Below are 25967 nucleotides of genomic sequence, written 5' to 3'. Positions count from 1 at the left end.
AGGCTTGTCCGCGCTCCACTAAGGCTCGGAGCCAACTGACGCGCGGTGCGTTGCTTTGCTCGGACCCCCCCCCTACATCCTCCATCACCGACAAACCCGCTCCAGCGACACGCGCGCCGCGGCGCGGCGAGTCTCATTACTTATCATACAGACCTTGTATCTCTGGGATTTCTTTTCTGAAACGGTATTCAGTAATACAACTGAAGCGTTCACAGCACAAGCGAATCAAATTACTCTACCCAAATTGTGAGAAAAATCGTCATACAGTTTAGAAGAAAATCTTAATTATACGAAAAAGTTTACATTGTTTCCTTCGCCTTATAAGAGTTATTTACAATACCTGGACATGAATCTTATACGCTGTGAAAGAAGACTCAAGTAGAGATTTTAAAGGTGAGCGATGTTCAAAATATCAAAAGTGGATTTGATTCCCTTGTGCAATGAATGTTCCAATTTTCAGTATAGAACACTTGCTTCTGGCACCAATCAAAACTGAATTATAGGAAGTTTGTCTATAGTGAATGACATGTGAAAAATGCGACTTCTCTAAAGGCATTTACTCTATATTTGTATGATAGACATCATGTAGGAAGGAAAAGTTTGCTTAAGACTACAGTTCTAAGCAAACTGCAGAACACATAGGCAAGGGCTATAATCTACAACTGGCCAGAGGGTGTCACACAGATAACACGCTACAGGAGAAACAGCTTGTCGTAAATTAGTGGTAGATGGAGAATTATCACACACAAGCACTGAATCTCTGAACCAGAGAAGCACCACATTCAAAGTCACGCCATATAGAACAATTAACAATTGATGATTGACACGATACAATCACTGCAAAATTATTGAAGTAATAAAATGAAATTATTTAGTTTAACGTCCTATGATTATACTCTAAAGACTAAGTGACGGATAATTAATGAAAGTGAATGAAAATTAAATTACCAATGTACCGAAACCAATGTACGTGCTATTCGCTAGATCACGGGAAGGACTTGAAAGCTAATACTTTATCTGAGGGTATAATACTGTATTCACATTATTTCCAACAGTTTGCTTACAGAAATAACTCAGCTACTCTCTTCATTTACCTGTATAAAGGGTTGCAATAGTATCACGTCACGGTGATTGTATTACTTACTTACTTACTTACTTACTTACACACACACACACACACACTTACACACACACACACACACACACACACACACACACACACACACACACCTGTTTGTATTTTGTGGTTTGTGGGGCCATCGTTCAAAACACAACGTTGTGGGTGCCCATAGAAATAATGGTCCTAGGAGAAAAATTCGCCTATTTTCGTGTTGGTCTCATCACGCTGATTGCAAATATATATTTCAATTTGTTCTATCTTTAAAAGTAAAGAATGGGTATAATCCGACGAAGTGGGGAACTGCCGGTACAAGGCCCTCATAATAGGGAACCTTGATATACACACAAAAACGACAAAAATGTCAAAAAAGAAATACACACATACGAGCACAAAACATACTTTAGCGGTAACCGTGTGTTAAACATTAGAAGGAACCATGTGTTACTCTTTTATGGGAACTTTGTTAAACTTGAGCAGAATTCGTGTGTTTAACTCTAGTGGGAACTGCGTATTGCATTGGTAGGAACTTTGTGTTAGAAGTCTGTCTATCTTAATTTCCCGTCATTTTACATTTTTCAAAATAAGTATCCGGCAAAACTCAACATAATTTCGAGAACGTAGGAGACTAGATCATAGAAAATAAATATATCATGTCACAGAATAGTAAGTTACATATGAGATGTTCAGCGAAGAAATACATAAAATCCTTTTATTATGACGTCATAAAGTACTCATCTATTTCACAGCTAAAAATAACATAATCACAAATCATGAAACTCTGTGTGACAATATTTATTTATTTATTTCCTACTAGCTGAATCACCCGGCGTTGTCTGTTGATTTTTGTACGCCATATTAGATACTCCATACTCCAAGAAATTTGTCCGCCATATTGGATCCATTTCCCATTTTCAGTTTAGGAGTTTTGACTCCACAACCGTTATGAATAATCGCAAAACTATAAAGAAAAAAATCAGCTCAACTGGAAAATTGTAAAGAAATTTAGTCCACCATATTGGATCCGCAATTTTGAAATTTAATCTTTTGTCATCATAATTGTTTTTAGAAACCCGAAAAATGTAAAGAAAGTTAGTTTTAAGAGTATTTGAATATTCTTAAAGGAAGTTTCTCCGCCACATTGGATTCGCCGTTTAGAATTTCTTTGGGAGAGGGGGAGTAAGTGTATCATACATCACTCATTTATATATATAGACTACGCCTTTATTATAACCGTGGTCGTGATTCTCACTCGCTTCGCTCAGGTGGATTAATATTGCCCCTCCAGAGCTCGATGTAGTGCTGTCAAAAATTTTCGAATATCCGGAATCCGAATTTCGGATTTTAACTGAAAACCGAATCCGGATTTTGGATAATGAAATGTCAAAATCCGAAATCCGGATTTCGGATAGTGAAATGTCCAAATCCGAAATCCGGATTTCATTCTTCTTGCTATTGTCAGGTGGCGTTCGTGTTACGCTGACTATTTATTATACGACTGTTCTTTATCGCATGATTACTTTTGTGTATTTTTCGTGTTGCGTTTTTCAGTTAAACAGGTTTTAGATAAAGAATAATAAACACATGATACACTATTCGTTGTCATTATTACGAAAAGTTATATCAATATGTAAGTTAATTATTGACTCCAGTTGGAGAACACGTCTAAACAGCTGCAGAGGGGTCAGGTAAATGGAAAAAATAAAAATAAATCTCGTGGAACAGTTCGGGTCCTCGTCTTCCTGTAGAAGTTTCTTGATCTGGGAAAAATTTGGGAAAAGTTAATAGTTTAATTTAATACATCTGTTAAGTTTTAACAATCTATATCCTTATATTACACAAAACAGAAGCTATTAAAACGTTATATTTTAATTAGCGCTGAATCATGATATCGTGTTTATCTTGCATTTGGAGGTTTGAACCATTACTTATACTACCGTAAATTGCCTATTGTTATTGAGATTTTTATTTCCGTACACGTTTAAAGCCACCTAAAATTTATGAATACTATATAAATAGAACAACACTGGCTTTGCAAGCCTTATAACCCTTTTACCGGCCCCAACGCCAGGCCCGTAATAAGGGCGGAGCTACTGGAGCTTTCGCTCTAGGGCCCCGCGATCAAACGGCCCCATAAACGTTTTAAAAATTACTAATACTACTCATATATTTTTCAACTCCACGGCTCCCAATCTCAATGATCTTAATCCAGCCCTGCCCAACGCCTTCTGTTAGCGACTGGTGGAACTACGTCCACGTGAGTGACGAACAGGTGGCAGCCCATTGCGTCACCGGAGTATCGGGGGTTTTCTAGACCGAGTGGTCGTCATGTCTTTTATTCACATGAGTCTCTAGTTTGCCTCACGACGCTGGGTGGACGCCGAGGGTTGCTCCAGCCGGTGATTGAACCTGGAACCACGCGGACATGAATCCAGCACTGTAACTACTAGACTACGGAGCCCCCCATATATATATATATAGGCGCGGTTCCAGGATACGGTCAAGGAGGGGGCTAAGGTGCATCTAGTCTTCACATTGTCCAGTGAACAGTGGAATCAAGTGCCATTTTATCCAACGTAAATTCGGACCTCAAGACGGGGGTGCTATAGGGGCTATAGCCTCTTCTGGATCCGCCTCTCTCCCCCCTCTCTCTCTCTCTCCATATATATATATATATATATATATATATATATATATATATATATATATATATATATATATATATAGATATAGATATTAACTGGTGTTCGGTTCTGTTCGGTTAATCGTTTAAAACCGGTTTATACCAAAAACCGAAACCGTGGTTTACAATTTCAGGAACCGTCCAGGTCTACTCCCGTCTCCCCATGGGCGTCGGTAAGGAGGGTCGAAGGAATTAGTAAACCCCCTGGAAATGTTCGAAGTGATCAAGTGGATATACTATGTGTGTATTCACATGTAATTTTAATAAAAACAGTCTTATAATGAGGAAATAATGCAAGAAGATATCATTACTGTATTTACTTTCGAATTAGTTTCCGAAGACAGGACTGTGTGTTAACCTAATACTTAATGGCAATTGATATTTTCAGAACCTCTGATATCTCGCAAAAGTACTTTTAAAGACTTCAATGAATTAGCTTAACAACCCCGAAAATTATGGTTTTAGCACATATAAATTTGTCATTTTCGATTATTTCTACATGCTAACTCATTACCACTCTAACATGTAGTGGTGCTTAAAGTGACCTACACCCACAGCAGCTCCTTCCAGATTCTAAATAATAACTTTGTTGATACCAGTTCAGTGATTTAGAAGATGTGGAAATAACATTTATACATTAATTGTTATTTAGAGGAATAGTTACATATTTATATTAATTGTACACAAAATGTGGTTTTTCAACATTTCCACTTTTATAATGAATGTGGAAAACTAGTAGTCGTTATAATTAAGCAGAAAACTAAATCAATTGTATCACTAGCTTTTTGTTTGTCCATCGTTGTCTTTTAAACGTTTAACAATATAAAAGACAACTAGATCTTTTTGTATGAACGTGATGAATCCAATCATAGTTGACATTAGATCCAAGAAGACAGTGATGCAGCGGTATATTGCCCAGGCTTATGAAGTTCAGGGGAGTCCATGAAGTTCAACGCGTCCCATAATTAGAGCATATTTATTCGAATCCAGGATAACATCGAATTTAAGGCGTGCTTTATTTTTTGCTTTCTTCCTTTAAGAAAATAAGTAAAAATTCAAATTTAAAACATACCAATGTGCTTCAAATTCTTCCTTTATTAAAGAATGACTTCTGTTTCTCGATTTTATCGCTATTTTAATATAGACTTTTATTACTCCTATATCAATTCACTGTATCACAAGCGATATTAAGCTTGCAAAGGCAGTTTAGGTCTGATCTAACATTAACTTTGATTATGTAATTTAGAGTTTTACAAGGGAAAGACCTTGAAAGGATTTTTATTCAGACGATAAATATTACAATAAACATCTTTCACAATTATAAATACATTAAGTAATTTTACATTTATATATATGTAAAATATTGGCGTAACAGTCCTTATGGCCCTGAGCCTCCCTCAACGCCATCTGTTAGTACCGAGTCACAAATAAGTGATTGGCCCATTGTATCACTATGCCATTAACAAGAGTTAGTAATTCTACGCTATCTTGATCCTGTTGAAAGTATCGATACCCTGTCAATGGTATTTTGTTACTTGATTGGACGTCCTTCCATCTGTCATGAATTGTACCCATATCTCCTAACAGAATATCCGAGGACTCCTCTATTCCTGTGGGGAAACCCCTTCCGCTACTACTGTATGATTCAAAAGTATGAATTTTTGGAGAGAAAAATCTAAGATAGATCATACCTAAGAAAATAGCATTCCGCTTCAGCTCAGTGGCTCAGTTTTGGAGCTATTCGCTCCCCAAGTTTATTTTCCGGCATTTTTGGAGAGGTCCACATGGTCCACATGAACTTATTTTCTTCTTTTTGATGTGGGGAATGGCCTGCTTCATGTTTTGTCTAGTTCATTAACACCCTATATATGTATATATATTATTGGTGGTTTCCAATATCTTGATGTCAGATTTTTTCAAAAGCGAAATGCGCATTTTGGTTTTGACATTTCCTTATCTGAAATTCGGATTTCGTTTCTATCATCTGAAATCCGGATTTTGGTTTGTCACATTTAATTATCCGAAATCCGATTTTTTTTTGAAATTATACGAAATACGCATTTCGAACTATGACGTTTTATCTTAATCTGAATTTTGATATTGTAGGTATTAACAACTAATAACTATTTCCATATTTTTCCCGTCGAAGACACCTTTTAATGGAAAGAGAGGATAAGTAAAAGATCATCTTCGCCCTCTTGGTATGAATATGTATAGGAAAGGCTACAAATATAGATAAGGTCTTCCCGTAGCTTCAGGGATAGCCTTGGAGCGCATGGACAGAGGTTCAAATTAGCTGGGAGCCTAAAAGCCTCGGATGAGAACCCGAGTAGTGGTTAGGATTCTACTTTAAGCTGTAGGTACCGTCTGAATGGTGTACCGACAGAACGTATCAGCGACGTCACGTACCACGCGGATTTTCGAGACAAAACGTGCCATTCACATTAAAGTCACCTGTGAAATAGTGAAAAATTTCAAATATTTACTTCGTCACAAAACGTACCACTTCAAGTAGTGACCTTGTTTCAATACAGTCCGCGCTATGCTTTCCGTCCCATCAAGTCTGTTGAACCAAAATTCAATGTAATCAAACAACAACAATGAAGTAGAGTTTTAGAACTGAAACAAACTTAAGAAAAGTAGTTTGTTTTTGCTATTTTCTTAGAGTAACCAGTTTCTTTTTACTCAGATTTTTTAGTGAATTACCACCCTCCTCGGTAGCTGATTGTCAATTGGATCACTTGGCTGTTTGGCTTTTAAACTGCGCTTTCAAATCCGTGCCCTATTACTATGTATATCTAGTTATTCAATACGACGGTAAGTCATAAAACCAAAGAAGCTAACTCTTTCCTTCGATTACTTTTCTTGAATAACTGGTAAAAACCTCAGAAATTCTAATAACAATATGGAGCTGTAATAACAAATGACACCGAATATAAATGTCGTAGAGGGCTGAAACATCCAGCTGAACACACTTAAGAAGGACAAGAAATTAAAAGATCACACTGTCTCTTTGAGATCAGAGTTAAACATTCGAAGTTCCAAGAGTAAGAAGTGCTAGAGACTTGCACGGGCCGAATTTTACGGCCCGAGCGCGCTCCAGCTCGAATGTACGTAGGTCCGGGTCCGGCCGGACCGATAAGATTTGAAAAGTTCTTGACTTGAATAAGTTTTAAAAAAAATATCGTCACGGCCCAATGTTTATTGAAGGAAGATGCTGACTGAGGTAAGCAACTAATCCACTAAACTGAAAGCACAGATGCTAAGCAACACCAATTCTTACTACATTTTAATTTCACCTGCACAGGGACTTCAATTTCGGCTTTATTCCAATTATTGTTAAACAAAAGTCAATAAGGAACTCCAATTATTCGGCCCGAGCCCGGTCTGGCGCGATAAGTTTTGAAAAATCCCGGTCGGAACCGATCCCGGGCCCGAATGAAAAGCAGTGTCGGCCCACCCAAGCCCGACTCGTGTAGGTCTCTAAAAAGTGCTGGTACATAAATGATAAATACCTTAAAAAGTAATGAAGCGTCTGATGAAGAAAATGGAACTCTCTTGAACCTGAAGTTCTCGTTCAAATTTTTACGCACAGCAAATGGAATAAAATTTAATAATCCTCCGATATGAGAAGATACTTAAATATTCTTGTTGCATATTTGATGACTCATTAGAACTCTTTGCAATAAGCCCTTCATACAAGTGGTACGTTTTGTCGCATGTGATTATTTTCAGTGTCCTTTACAAAACCAGTCACAAGTAGCCCTCCGGCTAAGTGGTACGTTATGTCGGTGGTATTTTCTATCGCGTACTCATCTCTATATAGCCTTGTTTCTGGGAAAGGGACGTAAAACCTTGAAACAATACAATACAAATATGGAATACCATTTACTGATTTAGTAACTACTCATGACTAAAGTGAAAACAGCACTAGTGAAAAATTTTCGGTTGTCCGAAATCCGGATTTTGAAAGTTCCGAATTTTATCTGAAAATCAAATCCGGATTTTATTTATTTATTTACATGAGCTACCAGATACAGCTCAGAGGACAATTTACACTGGAGCAATTAACAAAGATAGCATTGGGAAAGGAAGTGGAAGGGAGACGACCAGGGCCTGAAGTTCAAGGTTCCATCCGAGCATTCGCCTGGAGTAACTGAGAGAAAGCCCTGGAAAAACCTCAGTCAGAATGACCGGCCTCCGGATTCAAACCCTGGACCTCCCGATTGCGAAGCAAGAACGCCAACCACTAGCAGACGCTTGCTCGGATTTCATACCAGTCAAAGACCGAAATCCAGATTTTGGATATTGAAATGTCAAAAATTGAAATCCGGATTTCGGATATTAAAGTGTCAAAAATCGAAATCCAGATTTCGGATAGTAAAATTCAAAACCAAAATCCGGGGTAATGTATGGGAAGGTATCCACTGCTAATCCAAAGGATTATAAAAAGTATGATCTACTAAACAGTAGGTGGCTTCAAACACTTGGCAATTCTATTGAAATTTTACATGCCAACACCCTCCTGGCTAAGTCCCTTCACCACCGTTTAAGGGTGGTCGTTCGGAGTTGCTGCCGCAATGTTGCAATTTTATCACTTTATTTTTTTTTAAAAAAAAGAAGTAGGATTTTGAAAGTAACCTTACTTGTGGCAGCGGTGCGCTACCAAGACAGAAAACACGCGAAAAAGAACTCCTCTAAGGGTTAATTTACGGCAACTATAATTGGTGGTTGCTCTCGAAGAATACAAAGTAAGCCGGCTGTCTTTACTTTCAGCGTCTTTTCTATATGTAAAATAGTCAATCTTTTTATCGAAAGGCAGAGCTCAAATGTTATTTTTTTCTTTCAGACAGTAGATGAGAAAGGGATGTTTGTTATCGCTTTAAAATCGAACATGAATACACAGAAACACTATCCCAATGCCGAAAATAATAGAGGCAGTAGTTGACGAACAGGGCATAGGAAATATTCTGTTACATGAGAAAGGGACTTGTACCTGCAGTCTTGTTGTTAAAACAGAGTTTGGTCAAGGGTGAAGGTGGACGGATACCTGAAAGTCGTTATCTCGAATCTCATTGTCAAATTCAATGTCTCTTTTCTCATTTTTAGCGTGTCTGCAGATGATTCTTGCGATAGATACCAATCTTTTCTCTTTTTTGTGAGCATCAGATAAGTTTCAACCAGTGTGGAAATTGAAGCACTTCGAGGTAGGGGGGAAGTTAGTGTCTTCCTAAAATATACTTGTGTACACAACGCCAAAAGTGCCTTACCACCAGTAATGCTTTCTTTCCTTCAATACTAGGCAATCCAGAAATAAGGTCATTGGGGTAGTTGAGAATTAGAAAGACGTTGTACCAAATCTCAAATTTTCAAGCATCCCAAATACCCAATTTTTTGGGTTCCTTTGTATCAAAGGAAAGAAATCATTACGGTTGGTAAGGCACATTTGGCGTTGACCATACGTTCCTTTATGCATTCCCATACCATTCACCCGATTGCAATGAAATTGTTGTGAGTTGTTGTGTGCAACCCTGCAACGGCTTCTGTGAAATCAAAATTCAAAAATTCAAAATGGAGAATCAAATATGGCGGACAAAATTTGCTAAAATTAATTCAAATGAGCTGAAATTTAATTTCTTGATATTTTTGGGGTCATTGATAACGATTATGAGGTCAAAAGTTTAAAACTAAAAGTGGCGGATCCCGTATAACCGGTAAAATTTGTTAAAATTATCCAAACGAACTGAAAATTAGTCTCGAGATATTTTGGGGTCACCCGAGCGAAGCGAGGAACGATCAATGGGGTTGTATATACGAGGTGGAAGGGGCGATCTTGAACCCAAATCCCGAAAAGGCGACGAAAATCTACCCAACCAAAGCTAGACTGAGCTGAGTCGTATATTAACCGAGCCATCTGAGCGAAGCGAGGGGTTAGTTCCGAACGTAGAGAGGAACGTTCGATGGGTTCATGTATGCGAAGGTGGAAGAGGTGATACAAGCTACCCGAGCGAAGCGAGGGAGAGTCACGAGAGCGGATATTGCAACAAATAACAATTACGAAATAGAAGTACTAAAGCTCTTACGGTAGGCAAAATTTGTAAAAAAATCTAAATAAACTGAGCGATGTAGATTCAGTTCCGAAGGGCTGAAGCAACTCGAGCTAAACGAGGGAGAATAGCAAGCACGGTTATAACGTTGATAATTTTAGTAAATTGGAATTATCCAATGACGTTCCCACAAGGGTGATAAGGTGAATCAAGGGACGATCAAGGGTGTTGAGGGTACAGAGCGAATTGTTGCTATTCGAAAAATGAGTAAATTATGCATAACGAGCTCCTTTATATTCAATTTCGGTTGGAGACTTAGCAAGGCGCGTAGGATACAGATAGTTCGTTTATAAATTTAATTCTTGTAATTAAACCACAACAATTAATTACACCATTACACATGTCATCATCAAGTCCCCCCCTAGAAAGCTCTAAGGAACGAGGTTCCAGGGAAGTGTTCAGAGGTGCCTGGGAATTTCTCCCCTTCAATTACCACACTGGTTTCAACCCGGTTAACCCGACCCCGATAATTGGCAGACTATATCTATTTGACCTTCCTACTGCTGTAGTAGTCATCGTGCGCGCATATGGTGCCCTGAATGAGGGCTCGATTTCCGGCGGAAGAACGTTGAACGTATTACAGTATTCCGAATCCTATTTTCAACTCATATCCTTGGTTACAGGAATCCTTGTCCAATTACAGTTCAAGTGGGTTCATGCTTAATAACTAAACCAAAACCTAAACCACTGGCGTTACAAGCCTTATAGGTCCTTTGCCGGCTCCAACACAATCTGCTAGCGACTGGTGGATCTACGTCCACCTGAATGACGAATAGGTGGCTTGCCCACTGAGTCACCCTACCGTCAATAAGCCTTGTGGGGGGCTTTCTAGACCTAGTGTGCGTCATGTCATTTATTCAAATGACTCCAGATTGACTCACGACGATGGGTGGACGCCTATAATTGGAATGCTCCATCCAGGAATTGAACCCGGGACCACGTGGACATTATTCCAACGCTCATAGTAAATAACATCTTCCTTAAAGTGAGTTAATGTTCTCTTGACATTCTTTCGTTTCCTCCGATTACTATTCCACCTTTTTTCTCACTTGTAATCATCATACGTTTTATTCCATTCTCATGGTATAAGCGTGACAGTTACACTAAATTTTCCATTTATTATTCAATTTATTATTCGTAAATTATATTAAAAGAATACTTTTATATTAAAAACAGTCAGTCCATATGTTTAAAAGAACCAATCTAGTTCTTATAGTATGAAACACTTCCTTTCAATGCTTTCAAACCAGTTCTGAAGAGCAGAGATTATAAAACAACATTCCTTTCACGCAACAACATTCCATCACGTTTTAAATGCGATAACTGGAAACTGGGGACTAAATGTCGTGACTGTTCTAACACACCATTGTTGCCAGATTTAATCAATGACGTACCAAGTTACACTAGTGAACACGCTGTGTTAAATACAAACAACCAACTTCTTCTCTATAGACCATAACTATTTTATTAAAATTAGTATCTTAGTAAAACATTTGTTATTAAATTTCCAATAACTACTTTATGTTAAAAGTAATATTTATTTGGCAACACCGCAGTATTCAAGTTAGTTTGCATACCCTACATTAAAAGGAACTCCTTCCCCTTCCCTTCACTTCCGCTGTATTTAAGTTAGTTTGCATACACTACATTAAGAGGAACTCCTTCCCCTCCCCTTCACTTCCGACAGGCACAAACCCTACATTCTCAGGACTATCGACCGGTATAAACTTCACTTACTTGGGAACCTCCGATCAACCCCCTGCTCGCCACCAAGTAACACACATAGATGGCGTTAGTGAAAATTTTCAAGTTCATTTTTAACACACTTTTAGACGATTTCTTCACACACTACTAGATCTGCGTTGGTGTGTGCGACAAAATGGGGAACCGGACGTTATATATTCCGTTCGACTCGTCATGATCCACAGATGTCGGAAAATTGGTCAGAACATTCTGGGGAACCACCAAAAGTTCCCCACTTTTGAAAAGTTCCCTAGAGCGCTGGTGTTTAACCGGTGATGGTTCCCCCCAATGTAGTACTTACAAACACACACACACACACACACACACACACACACACACACACACACAAACAAACAAACAAACAAACAAAACAATGAAGGATTGTGCCTTCTTTGGAACCTTTCTGAGAGTAAAGTATTCAAGCTCACTTCTCAAAGCTGTAACAAACTCGGCTTCTGGGGAAAAGTACAGTCACAGTAAACAGGGTTATCGCTGATTTTTAATTTATTGTCCTTTCTATAAGCATAAATTAGAATTAATTTCTACACAAATATAATTCAGCTGGCGTTAGAATCTATATACAAGAATCTGTAAAGAATATCGTACTTCCTTCAAGAAGCAGAGTTCGTTATGTTTTGAGAAGTGAAGTCGTTTATTCTCAAAAAGATTCCACCACACGAAGTCCGGAACATTCACTTACGTTTCCAGTTTAGCAACTTCTAGACGTCATCCATATAGGTGTCAACGGATACTGAAACTGACAGAAGTAGAACTACTTCGTGAAACAAAGTAACGTTGTTCACATCCGAGTCATTCATTGTGTATCCTACAGCGTCTATCAGCAATTATGTATGATTCTAGTTGAGAACACTGTGAAAGAGGCATCTGAAGATGGGGGAATAAAAATTCAACAGAGGGAAGTGAGTTAAAACTATACAAAACCTTTCAAATAACGTAGAGATGTCAGGATCCAACAGTTATAATGTCATAAAATGCGCCCACAAATTTCTTGAATGTTAAGAACTAAAGATACTGCCATTAGTACGAAGTGGCCACGCTTGGGTACAGTTCTAATCGAGCAAGAATTCTGAAGCCAATGAAACTATTTTCAAACATATTTTTCCATGAAGTTACGAGAAAATTTACCTCAAAGTTGGGATATTTATATCCCAAGTATGAGATAACCTTTCTAGACGCCTGATGGACGAAAATGGAAAGAAATCCCACGGTTATGCCGGCCAGGTTAAAGGGGACGGATGATGATAAATGAAGGAAGTAGGAGGAAACGGAAGAGCCACGTACACGGTGTTTGTCCACCACAAAGCTCACTTGGCGCGAGCTGGGATCGAACCAAGAACCCCATACATCAGACGTGAACACTAGCACTGAGCAACTGCAGCCCTACCTGATGGACGAGTACGTTTAAAAATAGTTTCATTGAAGTAAGCGGCTTTCCAATTAATATAAAAATAGCAGTTAGAAATTTATCTAATAGTGGACAGACACCTTTACTATTGACATGAGCTGTTCTTCAAAGATCCCAAATCTCAGGTCATTTTTCTCATCATCTCATGGACGGATATGTCTAGAAATAGTTCCACTAGATTTAACCTCCTAAAATTAGTATATATATATATATAAACAATTAGAAATATATCCAAGCATGGTGACCTTTTACCAGTGACATGCCTAGAGTTTTATCAATTTTTCTTCTTGTATCCGATTATTCGCGTATTCGCGAAAAATAAGTGTAATAACAAGCCCTGTACTTTGAATATGCTAGTGTTTTTTCTGGAAGCAATTAGTACATCCACTGCAACTATAATCAAGAAAATCAAGTTCATGCAATGCACGTATTATTCATAAATGAAGGACTAAGGGACTTTATGTGAACAATTTACGACAAAACTAACGATTGATACATTTAGTTTTATGTATCACGAAAAACTTTTGGCAACCAATATTACTGTTCCGAAAAAATCTCAAATAGATTAATCATTTCCTTAGTTTTTCATTTATTAAATGAAACAGAATTTATATGTATCAGAATTATTCTGAATGACTTGCAGAGAGTCAACAAATGTTTTTCATGCCGGATTTATCGCTGTTAACAACCGTGCCATATGTTCTACATTTTCCATACTTCTATATTTATTCAATGGAGTTAAACTTTGACAAAATCTCACGATACTAATATGCTGTCTGGAATAAAAAATTATTCCACACATTTTACGCAATTAAACCCTGTAAGATCAGGACAAAATACAAGCCAGAACATGCAAAAATAAACCAACGTCGCTAAGGTATTTGAAATATATGTAGAACACTCAAACTCATTCAAATACTTATATACGTTTCTTCCCGCAACAAAATCTGATACTCCAATAACCTTTGTTTACAATGTGCCTTAGTTTTGTACCTTTACTTGTTCAATATCCAGTTACTTCAATTTGTGCAGGGACCACCTTCACCAAGAGCTTTTGCTGCGTCACTGAAACCAATCCTTTGCCATCTCCTATTGTAGCTTAAGCTATCCTATAAAATACAATTTTACAGTGTTAAGTAACCGGTGTAAAATTGTATTGTACAGGAAAGCTAAAACCACAATTAGAGATGCAAAAGAAAGGGTCCGATGACGCAGTAAAAATGTCCCCGAACGGACGGAATTACCCAATTAAAGGAACGAAACTGAGGCAAAACGTAACTCACGTTTCTTGTGAATATATGCCCTATAACTTTAATGAGTAGATATTCGTTTACTGTAATTTAATTCTGGAAGCGAAGGAGGAAAAACGTAACGTGTTGGAGCAATAAATTTAATAGTCAGGACGACTGTGAAAGGGAAGAACTGACTGCATGAATATTAGATTTGTAGTTAAAGAGTTAGTCTCATAATTAGTGAATCAGTGATCAGCTTTTTCTTCGCGAAATAAATTTGAAAAATAGACTGGAATGAACAGTGTAAATGTTATATTTCTTAGAAGTAGAGATGCAAGGGCTCGAAAAAAAAACGGCTTTTTTGGAAATAAAACTCGGTTTTTTCTGCTTCGCTTTTTTGCTTGGGAAATTTTGGGCTTTTTTCAAAATTCAGCTTTAAATTGATAAAGCAGACTTTGTTTCGTTTCTCTATAACACAAAAAGCCATTTAATTAGTGGTTGATGCCAATAATAATATAAAACCTCGAAAATAAACCATGAATTTCGAAAAGATATTTCAAACAATTTTTCTTCAACATATTTACATTATGAATACCAATGTATATAATAAGAATTTTTTTAACCTCATATATACGAAAGTAAGCAGGGTTGGCAAGAACCATGGTTGTTTTTGAAAATGCCAAAAAACCTTTTTTGGGGGTAGTTTAAACCAGTTTTTTTGGGTTTAAGCCAGGTTTTTTTATTTAAATATTTTGCTTTATGTACTTATATTACATATTCACAGAATTAAGTTTGTTTCGCCTTGGTGTTATTATGCAACAACGGTGTTATGCTGGAAGAGGTCCCATAAGCTTAAAGAAGTCCGGTCAGTAAATTTCTTAAATTGAGAAACCCCCGTCCTAGCCATTGCGAAAATCCCTTCATTACTTTAAATGTAAAACAATAACGGGGAAATCCTGTTTTTACGCATGAAAGAAGGGTTGTGGTTCGACCGAGAATTGAACATGGGACACCTTGATTAAAAGGTGAAAAGGAAATAAAACTAATGCAGATATGTGGAAACACCACCATGAAGTTCACACGATTTGCATTTTTCGTTCTTTTTATTTATTTATTTATTGGTTTAAAACAGGTATTTAAAAAAAGCAGCTGGTGTAAACCACCCAACCCTAAAAGTAAGCACTTCTTTAAAAAAAACTAGCAAAATTGTATGTAGTATTTGTACTTAAAAATTTTCTATACCTCTTTTTGAAACAAAATAAAATTAAAATAAAACATAAGAGAAATACTTAGATTTGTATGATACATTTAAAGGCTGCACATCTAGAACTTTGGGTTCTGTATATTCTTGAAATTCTACAGTTAAGTTTTATATAACCACCATCACGGTTTACCCAATCCTCAAGTTTTCTGAATTTTTCATAAGAGGGATACAACATATCATTACGGAACTCCCCCACCCCCACCCCCCAAAAAAAAGGACTACGGAATATATTTAAGTTAAGCTAAATACAACTGCGCAACAAACATGACTGCGTGGTTAGCTTTTACGCTTCTATCGGGAAGTCCGGGATTCAACCCTGCATTCGACCATTCTGACAAAGCTTTTCTTCATTCCATCTGTGAATGTAGAAATAGTGCGTGTACTGTGAGTTGACCAACTTCCTTTCTTATTGTCTTTAAATCGTTACTATTACACAACTAAGTACCAGCAGTGACGGTTATGCGAAGGTTATGGGGGGCGGTTTTTCGGACTGAAGCCTGTTCTCCAAAGTTACGGAATGTCTAAAACAAACGAAATATCTATTAGTTATGCCTTTACTCATAAACATTAAGCTCCCGTCAAATAAAAATTACGAATGTTTAGAAAAACTAAACATTAGTAAGAAAAACCCTTCCCAAAATACTTTTCTAAATCCGCTACTGATTCTCAGTATAAAATGATTTTTAAGGTTGTATCCGGAAGATTATTGCTAAACACATAAACGAAACGAAATAATAGTTATGCCTGTACTCATAAACTTCAAGCACCTCCCAAATAAAATTAGGACTTTTTAGGAAATGAAACAATCAGAACCCCCCCTCCCTAAAGTACTTTTTAAAATTCGCTACTGATTATTTGTATAAATTGGTATTCAAGGTTGTGTCCGGAAAATTATTGCTAAATCACTTCACAGCTACAGTATAACAGAAATGTGGAAGTACGGCTTGACGATATATTGAAAAACGTACGCTTTGACGGATAAATAGAAAAACGGGCAAATTCAACTTTTGCGCTAGAAGCTAGAGTACTAAAAGCTCTTAGAAATGAAACACGGATGACAAACTAAAATGATCTAGAGAAGAAAAAAAAGTCGATAACTCGAAAGCTAAAATAAAGTTAAATAGCTTCTAAAATTGCCCTCAAATACTACATTCTTCATGTTAGCTTTAATTCGTAAAACATGTGCTCCATCCATCTTGATGTGAATTTCAGAGCGAAATATGGCATTTAGGTCATGGACTTCTTATCTAACTATTACAATATACTATAAGAAAGCTATTTAGATAGAAAAATCATGAAAATGAAAAAAGCCAAAATTTCCAAAATTCTCGTTTTTTTTTTCAAAAAAGCCGGCCTTTTATGTGAAAAAAAAAATTGATTCAAAAAAGCCGGCTTTTTTGCATCTCTACTTAGAAGGCGAAAACTTTCTGAATAACTACTGAAGAAACTAAACTGAGTACGGTTACAAATTATTAACTTAAATTGAGGCATGCACCTAAATATTTATTAAAGTCGAAATTTTCAAATGGAAACCTCAAACACATAGTGCTGTTTTATTCACATCTCACAACTTACATGAAATTTGCCCGTGTGGTAAAGTTTACGTTGCTTTCACAATGTTACAAGTAAGTTTAACCATACAGGGAATATTTTATAATAACATAATGGAAATTATGCCATATACCAGCTGTGTGTGTTTACGTAAAAGCAAGCCACTGACGAAGGTGAAAGTCATTATTGAAAATTTTGGAATTAATAAATATTTAGATGCATCCTGAGTTTCTGGATATTTTTTCATCAGAACAACACATTATATAAGACACACACACACAGAACGAAAATATATTCAGGGTATATACATAAATCACGATCTGTAATACGTGGGTCATTTCACAAATAATGCACACTATGGCGACAATGTGGAATGGATGAGACAATTAATATATAAATTTTGTCAGTTAAAGCTGAGGTCTTGAGGCAGCCAGACATATGTTTGTGTGCTCTCTAGTGAACACAGTGTCGCTGTGACAAGTGTTGGAAATTGAAGCGGCAGGTGTCTCGAGTAACGTGTCTATTGAAGATAAGAGGTCGTACAAACAATGAAACTGCCTGTGGCAAAAACCGCATAGAAATTCCAGTGTCGAACGTGAAGTTTGTGGGGAAACAACAGCGGACCTTAGTACAGTTACTCGTTTCCAAAGTAGTCGTGTGAGGATAAAGGATGATGAAAGATCAGGAATGCCGAACTCATCAACCAATGAAAGAAGTGTGCAACTTGTGGCAGATGAACTCAACAAATTCGCCATGACATGTGAGAAACTTTCTGACATCACAGGCATTCTATCTCCGTCAGTATACCGAATTCCGAGAAGTGATTTACAGAAGAAAAAATATCTATCCGATGAGTCCCCCACGTCTGGACAATGCAGCGGTCTGAAACTAAGATGCAGCTTCATCTCCAATCTCATGAACACGTCGCCGATCTCAAAGGTTAACCAAATGATGACTTACGATCACCAAGGCATTACCATAATGGACAGAGTTCCATGTAAAAGTGCCAGAGCAAATTATTACTGTGAATTCCTGCTGAAACTGCGCAGAAAAACACAAAACCCGACTGCAGTTGCTCAGGTTGCGTCCACTGATTTTCCACGACAATGCTCGCCCGCACATCACTAATGCTGTGCATACAAAGCTTCGAAAATACGGTTGGGAAATCTTACCTCATGTTCCCTTAGAACGGACATGAGTCCACCAGAAAACCTGTTCCCAAAGTTGAATCAACGTAAGCGTGAAGGTCGGTTTCCATTTCTGGAGCCGTTATCCGAACCATTCGACAGCTTCACAAAGATGGCATCCTTGATGGAACACAGAAGCTACCTGGTCGTAGGGATTCTGTCACTGCCAAGCAAGAGATCATATTGAAGGCCTGTAAAGATATCCTCTCCAAACAAACGTAAAAGTCACAAAAATTACTGTGCATTATTTGTGAAATTTTCCTCACAATTTGCACTGAATATTTGGATCAAACTAGATTCAATTGGACATTTAAAAAGAACCATTTGTATATGTAGAAAAATTAAAAGCATTACGAAGGTATTTTGACAGAATTGGCTTCCTTGCGTAGACACAAACAATAGCATGAGAACAGTCATAGCAGAAAGGAAATGTTCCTTTATACGCATAAGTACCATCGTTTACGCGTTTGCTCCTTATAAAAGTACTACCGAGTATGCTCTCCTATTTAACTCTGCCCTGACACGGATTAGATGCTATACCAACTTGCAGTGACATCCTAACACGGTTTGGAGGATGGCTTTAGCACAATTGAACCAAACATACCTTATCTGTAAAATTGCGACTACCAAACTTGTCGCAAATATTTTTAAACTACTACTTTTCATGTCTGTGTATAAAGTGATCAACTGGAGCATACATTATAAAGTTACTGTGGAAAAGTCTTCTGTTCCTTACATACGCAAAACATCTGAATGCCCCGGCGGGAGCTCATGTGGTTCGGATTCCACGTATCATATAGCCTCGCTGCTGAACGGGACGTTAAGCTCAAATTCAACTCAACATCCGAATGCGAATTCACTTTAAAACAAATTACAAAATTAAAAAGATGTTAAAAGTAGATCGACTCAATTTGCCTTCATGGTACTATTTATGCCCTTTTCACATGACACTTTCCCGAAACCAACGTACATCCTATTAATAACTGAGAGGAACAATAAATTGTATGAGACAGTTATCGTGAAAACAAATTGTTACAAATTTATTAAGTTGTTCTTTCACAAGCACCTTGTAACATGGATAGTTCACGATAAACAAGCACAAGAAAGATATTGTGATAAGAAAAACATGTATTAGCGTCATAAATTAACACACAACATTTGGAAGTTGTGCTTTCTTGCAATTATACAAAAAAGGACTCTTAGTTGACTTTATTTATAATGAAAAATTATGTTTAGTTTGCTGAAAATAGTGCAATTCCTAGCAATTAATTTTAATTAAAGCTATAATAAATACCGTCTGATTATTATTCACCATCACTATCACCTCCACCTGCTCTAGCCTTGGGACCACCAGCTTTCTTAGCCATTATTATCTGGTCTACTTTCAAAATAGTGCACGCTGCATTGGTAGCATATTTAAGACCCCAGAATTTTGTAACATATAAATCAAAAATTTCACCTTCTTTCACATCTTTGATAGCAGCCCCCTCCCCGTCAATATCAAAACCGTAATTTTTCTTGCCTTCCTCATGAGCAGCATAAAGCTTCGACACCACCTCATTCGCTTTCACCCCAGTATTTTCTGCAAGCACCTTTACGAAACACTCAAGCGCAGTTGCAAACTTTTTAATAGAATACTGCTCCAAACCTGGACATGTATCTGCGTACGACGATATCTGCCTTGCCAACTCAATTTCCGTAGCGCCCGCACCAGGAACAAATCTCCCATCTCTAGTTATACCTTTAAATGTATTGACTCCATCGTCAATAGCTCTCTCGATGTCATCCATGTAGTTGTCAGTTGAACCACGCACAACAATCGTACCAATGCGAGACTCCTTGTTTTCCAAGCGGAATATCACCACAGAAGTTTCACCAAGTTCATCGACGAACACTGAATCTACATATCCCATTTCCTCAGGTGTTGGAACTGTTACTCTAGGCAGAGCAGTAGCTCCCACGGATTTGCATAACCTTCGTAGATCCCATTTGCTTGTAAGACGCACAGCCATGATGTTATATTTATTTAGATAATGGAGAGCCATATCACCATATTTCCCATTAGCCACGATCACTGACACACCTGCATCCGCTATTGCCTTAATTTGTTCTTCCAGCAGAGTTTCTTCGCCTCGACTGAAATTCATTAATTCATCTGCCGACTTGATAAGGACCGTACCTTTTGTCTCGGTCTGGTTGATATCCACTGGGCACGAATACACTGCAACCTTGGCTTGAGACTTCTTGATAACATCACCTTCAATTTGCCTCTTGAAAACCATTCCTTGGACCACCTCAGACTTCTGCACACCAGAGCCTAGAATTTTACACACTCGAACATTATCCACATTAAATGTAGTCTGTTCTGGTAAAATAGATACACAAGCCTTCGTAATAAGATTTGAAAGAAACTCTTCATTCCCATACTGCTTGCTCATAATTGCAGATTTTATTCCCTTTTGCACTTCACTTTCATTCCGGTAATCTTTCACTTCGTAGCAGGTCAATGTAGGCAAAATGGAAAGAGCTTTCTCGAGAGCTATTTCATATCCCTCTACAATTTCTGATGGCGTTAATCCCATTCTCAACAGATCCTCTGCAGCTTCCAACAAAGCGCCAGCAAAGATTATCACGAAATTAGTACCATCACCAACTTCCGATTCTTGCATTTGAGAAGCCAAAATCATGATTTTTGCTGCCGGGTGTTCAACTTCCAGCTCCTGAATGATAGTTGCTGCATCGTTAGTAACAAAAAGTTTTTCCAAATGGTTAATAACCATTTTATTCATACCATTTGGGCCATAAGCCGATCGAACTGTATGGGCGAATTCTTTGCACGCACTAATGTTTCTGTAAACTGCTTCTTCAAGTCCAGAAAAATATCTAGCACCTTCTTTTAGCATCTGGGAAAACCCAGGAGCTTTTGGTACGTGTAGAGCCATCACGCAAAATAACTTCTTAACGTTTAATTATTATTTACTCACACAAAAAGAACGTGTTTCACTAGCAACCACGGCAACAACCACGCTCGATAGAAGCACAAGGAAACTTCTGATCGCATCGCGATCGCTGCAGTATTTCAACCTCTGCATTTCAGACTTTCCTCGAACAAGCGAATAAAGTTCAGAGGAATCGCTGCAATTTCTAACTGTGTTTTACTCCTTCGTGTTCATTTCATGTAAGTTATAATATAAAATAATTTTCATTCTGCCTACATGATACAACGTGAACATAAACATGAAAGAACTTTTTACTGTTTATTACCAAGAATAAACATAGATAATAATGATGTACATAATTAAATTTAACCGTTATGCCCATTATCGCCAATTAAAACGCAGATTTTACATTGCATCGACACAAACTGTTACGATATAAGACACACAGGGCCTTATGTAGAGTGGTTTTGAAGTTTGATTAGTGCCATACTAAAGAGTTCCACTAACACGTTTCCTGTAGTAATCATGCATTAGTATGACGCTAATCATACTAAAAAACAAGCCTACAGTTGCACTGAAAAAAATATATGAACTTGTTATATGTCAATTAGCATAGCATATTCCATGAATATACTTTTCTCGGGGTGGGGAAAAACATTTATTTCCTAATACTGGAGAAGGAAAAGAAGAAAATAATACCCAGCAAAGATAAATGGAAAGCACAAGAACTCATTCAATATCGGTTTGTGTTAATCCAACGAAAAATTTGCAATATTAAGTATAACATGTATTTTTAACAGCATCAAACAATGCAAAATTCGTGCTTTATTTTGCGCTAATCGACAAAGAGTTATAATTGAATTTTGATAATTTTGTGTTGCGATGCGCTACACAAATATTGGATAATCATTACGGAATGTTGCCTATGGAATTATTTATCCTGAGCTATTATTTTCACAGGTTCATCACTAATACCCATAGGCTTTGTTCCGTACCAGAATGGGTTTTGTCAACGCAAAGCAAAATGTACGTTTTTCTTTGGGATCGGCATGGAAGTTTTTATTCATTTTTTTTTTTTTTTGCGTTGCGTTACCTTTCTAATTTTAGCGAAAACTTACACGGGATGAAGTCCATATGAAATAATTTACTAAAGAAATTTAATTCTTATAGTTTGTTATTATTATTATTATTATTATTATTATTATTATTATTATTATTATTATTATTATTATTATTATTATTATTTTACGAAAAAGTTATTTTCTGCAGCTCAAGTTTATAAAATGCATGTCGTCAACAAATGCCGGTCACCGGTATGCTCAGCGAGGACGACGCGATTGGTCGTGGTCACCTGTAGTAATGGTAGAGGTGGGTAAACCCACCGATTAGAAATGAAATTGTTATGTTAGGTTGAACTTCTCGTTGTAATTGAGTGTGTGGTGAATATGGGAACCGTTCATGCAAAGGTATGCCTATAGTTGATGAAACTGTACAATAAATTTATTTTGATGATATAACCTTAATATTGATTTTTCAGCATTTTAGGTGATGATTTCATTCATCTTTGGAATGTTTTATTATTGTATGTGCTGCAATCTAAATCGTAAGTATGTTATATTTGACCCATGTGTTACGTTATAATATAAGTGCTGTCCTAGTTTACGCAATCTCAGATTTGTGAAATTCACAGAAAAAATATAGAATGTTATTTCAAAACCGGTAAATACAAATGTTCAATATACATATAGTCTAGGCATCGGGAATTTAAAAAAAAAAAAGATCTCAAGGGCAAATCATGTAATAATTTGGCATCCTATTTTTTTTTTTTTTTTTTTGAATATATCACTGATCACAAAAATGCCGGATGAAAAAAAAAACGGGGGGTAGGGGAAGTGGGAGAAAGTCGAAATTTTAGCCGTTTCTATTCACAAGAACTCTGTAACCATTTGAGCTAAAGCATCCAAACTTTTTTCATATTGTTTGTCTAATTGTCTTCTACAATTTAATTCTAGTGCATTTTTGAGCGAAATATAATAGTTTTCTTGTTATTTTTACTCGGTTTTGGTTGCGCGTGATGTCAGTTTTTTAGCCACAGAGTCTTTACAAGATAGAATTCGGAAAAATGTTTCCTCTAAAAGTTTTTCGTCATTTTATGCTCTTTCAAAAATGTATACTTATATTAGTGTAGGATTAATAGTGTCTGAGTTACAAGACTATTCTGTCATGTGCGAAACTGATCTCAGCGCTGCCCAAGTTACCGGTACTTCCCACAGATCGTAGATATATATATAATCTTGTCTGCTTGCAAGTATATAATCCTAATGATTAAGTCTGCCTATAATCTAATGAAAAATATCCATTTTTAATATCAATTGAGGGGCTTTTCGGAAAATAGCCCTGGTCAAAACACAAAATTTCTCTGAACAATGAAAAAGAAGCTTTCTCTAGTACACAGTATAAGAAACTGCAAAACTGTTTCTTTGTACGTGTCCCTGATTCCTTCTAAAACATGCTCAAACATGCAGTTTTTCATTCATTTTTCTGAAAAACAAAAAGAAAACTTGTTTCGACAAGGGTTGTTTGAACAAGATATATATATAGGGTGATTCAATAAGAATGTACCAGGCCTATATCGCAGCTAATACTGCACGTAGAGCCTTCAAAAAAAAAAAAAAAAAAAAAAAAAAATTGCATTACCAAATCGTATGTAGAGAATGCAATAAAAATAGTAGACCAGTGGCGTCTCGTAAATACCTTACCTCCAACCGGGGGTAACTTCAAAATTTAAAATGCAAAGTGGTATAACTGTTGGAATCGTTCGAAAGGATATTAAATGTCATACAACTTTTAGAGGTCAAACTTTGTCATATCCTTTCCTATTTATCTTCTAGAGGCGTTGTTGCACTCTTGTATCTGACTGTCTGCAGATACAAGTACTGACTACCTTTTCTCTCAGCTAATAATTCACATAGAGCCGTCAAACAAACAATTGAACTATCAAATCGTATGTGTAGAATGCAATAAAAATAGTAGCGACACCATTGGCGTATCGTGAATATCTCCAACGAGGATCATCTGCAAAATTTGACATGGAAACAGGGATTGGTTGCCTCCATTGAAATAAGCACACAATGGGAGAAACGTTGAGAGGAAACACGTTGGCATATTTCTTCCTCGTTGGCAGCAATACGGTTGCATTACTAGGTGAAAGTCAGATGGTGCGAGGGTTTCCCCAGTCACACCAGGCGAATGCCGGGAGGGTACGTGCAAACCATGCCCTGGCAAACAACCGCTGACGCCTTTGCAGGATTAACTCGCGGCCTAAGCCAAGGGTAGCCCAGACCCACAATGACGTGGACACGCGATGTATCATGTGTGCGTACGTACAATATGAAATATCTCCCAAATCGGGAGCATGTGTTGTGGGCTTGTTTGTCGTTGATTCGAACAGCACACTCATTTATCGTTGCCAGTGATTGTATGGTGGTACTCTTGTAGAACCAGTAGCTAACACGTACATGACCTTGCTCAAGACATAGTCTATGCGGCCTCGAACGGGCGATTGCTGCTATGTCAGACAGAGGGCAGAAACAGCGATGCTGTAGCCAAAGCAGGTAACACAAGCGTGTAGATTCCGTGAATGATTAACCTCTGCAACGAGTTAAAGTGGTCTGTGCACTGGACAAGGTGTCGTGCATTGAGTTCTATTACCCCTGTTCATTACCAGGTCGTGACGGGTCGAATACGAAACTTCCACAAGCAGTGAAACCTCTTTGATTGTGTTGATGTTTGAGTGATTGTAGTAGGAAGTGTCGGTAGTAAATAACCTTCATGCGGTATACGAATTTGGAGGCATTCCAAATGCTGATGATTTTAGGGGAATGCCGGGAAAATGATAGGGCTGCAAATCTATTATACGCTGAACGCTGTCCACAGCGACAAGCTATTTCCCACAATTTGCTGCGGAGATTAGCAGCACGACTGCGACAGACAGGCAACATGCGTGGACGCTTTGGTGTCCGGAGAAGAGTCGTACAAAATGAAGACTTTGTCATTGATGTACTTGCCACTATTGCAGTAAATCCTCATGTATCTTCGCGGCAGATCGCGCGAGATCGTGGTATCAGTCAAGGTAGTGTCCTGCGTATTCTGTGGAAATCACATTTTCACCCTACCACCTCTCTATGCATCAAGAACTAAGTGATGCGGACTGTAATTTACGGCTTCTGTTCTGCAACTGGGTGGTCAATCGCGTGAGAGAACATCCGAATTTCATTCACTTCATTTTATGGACAAATGAAGCGACATTCTGCAGTGATGGCAACGTGAATCTCCACAATGCACATTACTGGGCAGCGGAGAACCATCACTGGATAAGAGAAGTCAATCAGCAACACCGATGGCGCATTAATGTGTTTGGTGGCATTGTAGGGACTCAGGTCATTGAGCCATGGTTTTTTGCTGGTCATTTAACAGGTGCAATGTTTCGTGATTTCTTGCGACACCATCTACAGCCGCTATTAGAAAAGAAAATACCGCTCCATATATGTCAGACGCTGTGGTTTCTATTAGAGTGCTGTCCAGCCCATAATGCTGCCATGTATAGGGAAGAGCTAAATGTTCTATTTCCGCAACGCTGGATCGGAAGAGGTTCCAATTGTATGGACTTTTTTTTTTTTTTCTGGGGTCGAATTAAGGATCTTGTGTATGACAACCGA

General features: G+C 37.6%; 2 protein-coding genes across 2 annotated transcripts in view; one reads left to right on the top strand and one right to left on the bottom strand.

Annotated features, from left to right (window-relative positions):
• Positions 1 to 19323: 19323 nt before the first annotated feature.
• CCT8 (chaperonin containing TCP1 subunit 8) lies at positions 19324 to 21366 on the bottom strand. Its single transcript, XM_081728425.1, has one exon. The coding sequence runs from the start codon at positions 21250 to 21252 to the stop codon at positions 19615 to 19617; it is 1638 nt and encodes a 545-aa protein (XP_081584551.1). The 5' UTR covers positions 21253 to 21366; the 3' UTR covers positions 19324 to 19614.
• Positions 21367 to 22560: 1194 nt separating this feature from the next.
• The window catches only part of LOC145662643 (sorting and assembly machinery component 50 homolog), a 67801-nt gene continuing 64394 nt past the window's right edge, over positions 22561 to 25967 (top strand). Inside the window, exon 1 of the mRNA XM_081728424.1 lies at positions 22561 to 22715. Coding sequence (XP_081584550.1) covers positions 22695 to 22715 — 21 coding nt within the window. The 5' untranslated portion in view covers positions 22561 to 22694. The remainder of the gene's footprint in view (positions 22716 to 25967) is intronic.

This window comes from Thermobia domestica, chromosome 10 (assembly GCF_964235325.1).
Source record: "Thermobia domestica chromosome 10, izTheDome1.hap1.1, whole genome shotgun sequence".
Classification (NCBI taxonomy): Eukaryota; Metazoa; Arthropoda; class Insecta; order Zygentoma; family Lepismatidae; genus Thermobia; species Thermobia domestica.
The sequence above is the reverse complement of the archived record's forward strand: the minus strand, read 5'-3'. Positions and strand labels throughout refer to the sequence as shown.